This window comes from Caretta caretta, chromosome 5 (assembly GCF_965140235.1).
Source record: "Caretta caretta isolate rCarCar2 chromosome 5, rCarCar1.hap1, whole genome shotgun sequence".
Taxonomy (NCBI): Eukaryota; Metazoa; Chordata; order Testudines; family Cheloniidae; genus Caretta; species Caretta caretta.
Genome location: NC_134210.1, coordinates 128825792 through 128833153, shown reverse-complemented (window position 1 = coordinate 128833153; position 7362 = coordinate 128825792). Strand labels below are relative to the sequence as shown.

Sequence of the window (7362 nt, the reverse complement as noted above, 5' to 3'; positions counted from 1 at the left end):
GAGAAGGTGGAAGGCGGGGGGGCAGAACGGCCCATCTCAGCTGACCAGCCTGTTTGCTTGCATAAAGCTGTGTTCTGTCTCATCACTGAGCCGCCACAACTGGCGCCCAACGTGGGGCCCTCAGCACTCACCTCGCCCGGCAAGGGTTTCAGACGCGTCACTCATCCGCTTCGTGGATCCTGGTGAGTATTTTTCATGGTGGTAAGTATGGGAAGCTCCCTCTCTGCTTTGCAAGCGCAACACCGCAATGAGCTGCAGTATTTGCTGCGTAAGGCTCAGCATGACTGCCCGGCTCGAGCACTTACTCTCCTGCTACAGGAGGTGCGTGCCAAGTGCCCGTGGTATCCTGAAGCCGGAAGCCTTAAGCTAGCGGACTGGGAGCGATTGGGCCAGACATTGCACGAAGAGCCTCGGGCGCCCGTGCAGGCTTTACATGCCTGGCACCTCTGCCGCGATGTGGTACAGCGTGTCGCCTCCGACAGGCCCTCCCTCGCGAGGCTGGTGATCTCGCCACGCCCGTCCGCTCCTGCAGCCATCCCCCCTCCTGGCGATGCGACACAGCGTGTCGCCTCGGAAAGGCCCTCTCCCGCGTCAACAGAGGGGCTGCCGATCCCGCCGCCCCCGTCTGCTCCTGCAGCCATCCCCCCTCCTGGTGATGCGACACAGCGTGTCGCCTCGGAAATGCCCTCTCCAGCACCAACAGAGGGGCTGCCGATCCCGCCGCCCCCGTTCGCTCCTGCAGCCATCCCTCCCCCTGCTTCGCCCCCAGTGCCTCTATTACCACCGCCTCCCTGGCCTTCCCCACCGGAGCCTGTGTGTGATCACCCTCCCCCCGTGGGGCCCCCCGGCGGGTCATCTGCATCTGCTCAGAAGCTTTCGCTGGTGCAACAAATGGTTCACGCAGCGAAAGCTCGATCAGATCTTACAGCGGAGGAGCTGGCTGATCTGGTCTCCGTTTGCCCGGTGACCTGGCAGAATGATGACCAGGGCAACCCCGTGGGCACCTGGACCACTTTGCCATACTCGGTGGTTAGAGAGGTAAAGAAAGCAATTCGTGAATTTGGCCTGACTAGCACCTTTGTGCGTGGTCTCATTGAAGGGATGGGTACTGGGTACTCCCTAATCCCTGAGGATTGGAAAACGCTGCTGCGCATGATGTTGTCACCCAGTCAGTATGTTATTTGGCTTAGTGAGTATCGGCAGATGGCAGAACGCCAAACTCAGGTACATAGAGAGCGCGGTATCATTTATGAGCATTTGGCAGGGGAGGGCCTGTTTGCTACTATTGAGATGCAGTCTCAACTCCCTCAGGCTGTCTTCCCCATTATTTCCACCTGTGCCCAGCATGCTTTCAAGAAGGTCCTGGATTCAGGCAAGCCTACCAAAAGCTTTGTCAGTATCCATCAGGGTGCCTCAGAGTCCTTTTTGGATTTTACCAACAGATTGCAGGAGGCTATCCTCCGACAGGTGGATAACACTGAGGCAGCTCACGAGCTCCTGTTAAAATTGGCAGTTGAAAATGCAAACGAGGATTGCCGCCGTGCTCTCCAGGCAGCACAAGCCTCTGGTATTTTAGAGCTCTCAGACATGCTGCGGGCGTGCCAGAACATTGGCACACAAGCCCACAAGCCTGGAGTTCTGGCTGCCGCCCTCAGAAAAACTGGGAAGGAGGGGAAGCGTTGTTACCGCTGTGGTAAGGAGGGTCATTTTCAGCGGGAGTGCCGCTCATCTAAGGCACCAGCCCGACCCTCAAAGAAGTGCCCCAAGTGTGGGAAAGGTTATCACTGGGCTAATCAGTGTCGTAGCGGGTCGGGAAACCGCGCGACGGGTCCCCCCCGAACCCAGGGCCAAACGGGGGTGTTTCCTACTCAGGCAATTGCTCCTCTGCCTTGGAATCCGTAGACTCTATGAGGGCGGCGACTGCTGGAAGTGCAGGGCTTGATTTGATCATGCAGGAGGACACTGACTTTCGGCTGCCAGGGGAGGTCTGTGCCATACCTACACAGGTGACGGGACCTCTCCCTGCCGGCTTTGTAGGTCTTGTTCTCCCTCGCTCACATGCTGGGAAACAGGGCTTTTTTGTCATTCCAGGGGTCATTGATGCTGATTACACTGGCATTATTAAGGTTCAAGTGTGGACTCATCTTCCACAGTCGCTCCCGCGTGGACGGTCAATTGCACAATTGATTTTAGTCCCCTATCAGGTGCCAGCTGCCGAGGATCGAACTCGGGGCGGAGGCGGCTTTGGATTGACATTGTCTCACTCGCCGTCTCACAGCGCGTCTTCTCCACTTGTTGCTCTGACAATGTCAGTCCGCCCCTCGAAACCTCAGTTAACACTTCTCTTAGATGATGTTCCTTTTACAGGGCTGGTGGACACTGGAGCTGACGTTACGGTGATTCGTGATCTGGAGTGGCCGGTTAGTTGGCCTACGGTTCCTTCTAAAGAATTGTGGGGGATCGGGGGTAGTAAACCCGGGCGCCAAAGTTTGTCTTGGGTCACGGTCTCTAAACCGGGAGGCCGTACCCTTGCTACTATCCGCCCTTTTGTGCTCCCTGTCCACCTCAATATTTGGGGCCGTGATTTACTTACAAAGTTAGACACCACCCTTGATATTAACATCTGATGGCCCAAAACCCTCCCTCACCCACCGTGCCCTCCGCCTTACCCTTGGTATGGCAATCCTTAGAGCCCGTATGGATTGACCAGTGGCCCCTCCCTCTAGAAAAGCTAAAAGCACTTCATTCACTTGTGCAGCAGCATTTGCAAGCACAGCGACTGGAGAGCTCCACTAGTCCCTGGAACACCCCGGTGTTTGTTATTAAGAAAAAATCGGGTGCTTGGCGACTGTTACATGATTTAAGGGAAATAAATAAACGCATCCAACCTATGGGCCCCTTGCAATTTGGCTTGCCAAATCCAAATTTAATTTCTCAAACCGATCAACTTTGTGTGTTAGATTTAAAAGATTGTTTTTTTTTACCATCCCCCTTTGCCCTCAGAATTAGCTGCTGTTATTTTGGCCTTTCAACCTTTTGCTGATTGTCCCTTTAATTTAATTGTGGATACCTATTATGTTTATTAGGTAATTGATCATTTACCCCTTGCCCTCATTACCCCTCAGGTTGATGCAGACCTCCTTCGCCTGTTTTTGTTTTTGCAGCACCTTTTTGCCACTTGTCATTTCCCTTACTTTGTTGCTCATATTTGCAGTCATACCCCTCTGCCTGGGCCACTCACTGAGGGCAATGCACGCGCCGGTCGCGCGTTGCGTGGTCAGGTAAATTCCCTTTTTTCTGACCCCATTGAAAGCCATGCCTTTTTTCAGCAGTCTGCCTCTGTTTTGGCCCGGCAGTTTCACATTCCTGCTGATCATGCACGTTTCATTGTTCGTTCCTGCCCCCACTGTGCTGCTGCTGCTCCTACTTTTTCTTATGCCGTTAACCCCCGAGGTACCGCAGCAAATCAGCTGTGGCAGATGGATGTTACTCATGTGCCACAATTCCGCCCCTATTTGTTTTTACATGTTTCCGTTGATACTTATTTAGGCTTTCTTTTGGGCTTCCCCACAACGTGGGGAAGCCACGAACAAAGTTATTCACCATTTGCTGGCCTGCCTTTTTGTTATGGGTCGCCCCTGCCAAATTAAAACAGATAATGCCCCAGCCTACTGCTCTGCAGCCCTCTCCACCTTTTGTGCCCGCTGGGACGTCCGTCTTACACACGGAATCCCTTATAATTTCACGGGCCAAGCCATTGTTGAACGTGCCAATCGCACACTCAAAACCTTGCTAGATAAACAATTAAAACAAGGGGAGCTGCATCTCCGAACCTTAGGAGACATTTAACAACAAATGCATATCCTCTTGTTTACTTTAAATAATTTAACACTGAATGCAGATCAGCAGACCCCTGCGGATCGGCATTTTCACAAATCTGAGGTACTGGAAAGACCGCGTGTCTTTTATCGTCAGCTGCCCGATCCACAGTGGCTGGGCCCAGTACCGCTAATCACTTGGGGTCGGGAATATGCTGCTGTGTCTCTCCCTGCAGGACCGTTGTGGGTTCCAGCTCGGTGTGTGCGACCGGCACTGAAACAGCATGGCATGGCACCAGGGGCTGTCGAACGCCATACCGGAGTTTCAGCTGACCTTGGAGGAGACCGCGGTGCCCCCCGAGTCGACAACGACGGGACGGAAACGGAGGAGGCGTAGTGTCCCAAGCCAGCCCATGACATGGGGAGCAGTAAAAGCATTGGTCGCCGCGGCCCAACGAAGACTGGCAGCAGATCAACAGCCTGAGACTTTGTTTGTGGCGATTCTCGCCCAAATCACTGCTAATTCTGTGATGATTGTGTGCCTTTTGTGCCTGCTATTTCCTGTAGGGGTTGGCTCAGAAGCGCCTCCCCCGTTATAAGCCCGAATGACATATAACATATGGGAAAGATTGGCTTCAATAGCAAATGTTACCCACTTTTGTTTATTTAATTTTGTAGCAGCCGGAGATTTGTTAGGTATATGCCTTATTCCAGTATGTCATCACCCTGGGGAGATGGAGAATAAGACACTGTTCTCTGCTTATGCTAATTTTTCCTCCCAGTACTCTAGCATGGCTAATTGGGGCCCGGCCAACTATATTTTGCCTCGCACGGCTATATCCCTCTACACACCGTACCCGGCCGGGGCTCACAATGTCACCTGTGCGCGTGTAGTTAACTGCACTAGTACAAAGGTGCCCTTGGGCTGTCGAAAAATTTCTCAACCCCTTTTAAATTGTTCCCATGCTGTTAATGTTTCATATAATTATGGCCATATCATCCTACCATCAGGATGGGTTTTTACTTGCGGTTCACGCACCTTTAATTATATTCCTGCAAATTTAAGTGATGGCACCCTTTGCTGTCTTAGTAGAATGATACTTATATTGCCTTTTGCTGGTTACAATTGTAGTAAAAGAAGTGTATCCCTTTTAGATGATTATATTGCAGATGTTGAGCTTTTGATTATTCTGTGTTTGTAATCATTGGGCTTATTTTTTTGCTGCTGCTGTGTACAATGTATTCTTTCCTTGTTAAGACTTTGTAAAATTTTGCCCTGGAAAGCTCCCCAGGTTATGTCCTTGTCTGTCTGGGAGTTAAATAGCATGACAAAACAAATTGACGGCTACCATGAGATGGCCAAATATCAATAAATAAAAAACGGGGAGATGAAGGGTTAATGTTTAGCTATTCCACCTGGAAGCAGGCGGGGCACACCCTGACTGTTTCGTAGAAGCAATGCACACATTGCTCTATCCAAGGACAAGGGCTAGATATGAACCATGAGAACTTGATTGTTTGGACAGCAACTGTGGGAGGCTTTCTTAGCCTGGGCTCAAGGCCTGAGAACCAGGATTGTAGTAGATAGAGGATGGTAACTAAGTATATGAATTAACGTCATACATTCCTTTGTGTAGCAGTGTGTAATGCTTAGGGGGAGAAATATAATAAAAGGAGAAGGTGGAAGGCGGGGGGGCAGAACGGCCCATCTCAGCTGACCAGCCTGTTTGCTTGCATAAAGCTGTGTTCTGTCTCATCACTGAACCGCCACAACTTTGAATGCACAGTCGTTGCTGTGACTTGAATTTTCATCAAGGATTTGATCACGGCATGTTTCTTTGCTGCACCTTTAGGCTGCAATGCTCACACTTGGGTGCCTATTTCTCTACATTTATGCACCTGATGTAAAGCTTTAGCTCAGTCACAAGAAAAGAGGTAGATAAACTAACATTGGTGTGTTTCAGGCTGAGCACTGGCATGCAGATCCTGCAGGTGTGCAGAGGTCCCCTTATTCTGAATGGGGTTTAGGCTAGGATGACATGGGGGTGAAAAGTAGAAGTGCCATTCAAATGCATTTTGAAGATCCCCTTGTTAGGGTATAGATATTCAGGCCTGCCTGTAAAGGCCTATACTTTAAGAATTTAGGTATATGTTTATCATTTAGCTAGTAATAGACTATACAAGAAAGAATCTGTGGAAGAGCCTTCTCTCACTGTCTCAGGCTGAGGCCCTGTTCTTAGGCCAAGGCCTTTGGCTAAGCAGCAGAGGCAGCCATAAGCTGGGAAGCCTATGGTCACATCCTCACATTCCAAACTAGTCAATAGGGGGCTGTTAGCAAGGTGATTCGATCTATCACCTCCAGAGAAAGGGAAGATCCTAGAAGATGTAAAAGGAAATTTAGTTTGATAGTTTTCTGTCTGGTGAGAACTCACTTATCAATAGATGCAGCTGGAAAACCCTTATGTCTTTATAGATGTAGTTGTGAAATCCTCACTTCTGTATCGTTTTGTCATTATAGTTCCCACTTTGCTATTGTTTATTTGCATGGTCGCTGTCTGATTCTGTGATTGTTTCTGTCTGCTGTATAATTAATTTTGCTGGGTGTAAACTAATTAAGGCAGTGGGATATAATTGGTTAAATAATCATGTTACAATATGTTAGGATTGGTTAGGTAAATTTTAGTAGAATGATTGGTTAAGGTATAGCTAAGAATATTACTATATAAATTAGGGGCAAACAGGAAGTAAGTTGGGATTCGAAAATAAGGAAGAAGGAACTTAAGGATTTAAGCTTGCTGGAAGTTCACCCCAATAAACATCAAATTGTTTGCACCTTTGGACTTCGGGTATTGTTGCTCTCTGTTCATGCGAGAAGGACCAGGGAAGTGGGAGAGTGAAGGAATAAGCTCTCTAACACCCGTACGCAAAGCCCACGCTGGGTTCTAATGGTTATTGACTGTAATGATTTTGATAGTTTTGTAAAAGGGGGGGGGGAGTAAACTCTACATTCCCCAAATGAGACATGAGTAAACACAGGTCACCCAGGTCTTCCCTCGACCACATTACTGCTCTATGAGCCAGCATTTCAGAAGAGTTCAGCAATCGACAACTCCCCTTTAGGTATATACATATATGGGGGAGGGATAGCTCAGTGGTTGGAGCATTGGCCTCCTAAACCTAGGGTTGTGAGCTCAACCCCTGAGGGGGCCATTTAGGGATCTGGGGCAAAAATTGGGGATTGGGCCTGCTTTGAGCAGTGGTTTGGACTAGATGACCTCCTGAGGTCCCTTCCAACCCTGATATTCTATGATCAGGCATCTCTGGAAAATTTGGGTGCTGAGCATTTGAAAATCTGGCCCTGCAAGTAGATTTAGGAGCCCAACTGATTTCTTTTTACCGTCTCACCAAAACTTGGTTTCAAACTTCGTCCATTTCCTTGTAAAATTTTCTCACAACTCCCAGCCTTTCAGATGTTTTTAAAAAACATTTCCTCCTGCTTTTTCTTCTGGTTTTAGCCCCTGATTTGAAATCCTTATTACAACAT

General features: G+C 49.2%; 1 protein-coding gene across 1 annotated transcript; it reads left to right on the top strand.

Annotated features, from left to right (window-relative positions):
* Positions 1 to 207: 207 nt before the first annotated feature.
* On the top strand, positions 208 to 5558 carry LOC142072263 (uncharacterized). The gene is made up of 2 exons (XM_075128961.1): positions 208 to 1224; positions 4055 to 5558. Exons 1-2 carry the CDS (start codon positions 208 to 210, stop codon positions 4094 to 4096), a joined length of 1059 nt encoding a protein of 352 aa, XP_074985062.1. The 3' UTR covers positions 4097 to 5558.
* Positions 5559 to 7362: the final 1804 nt, after the last annotated feature.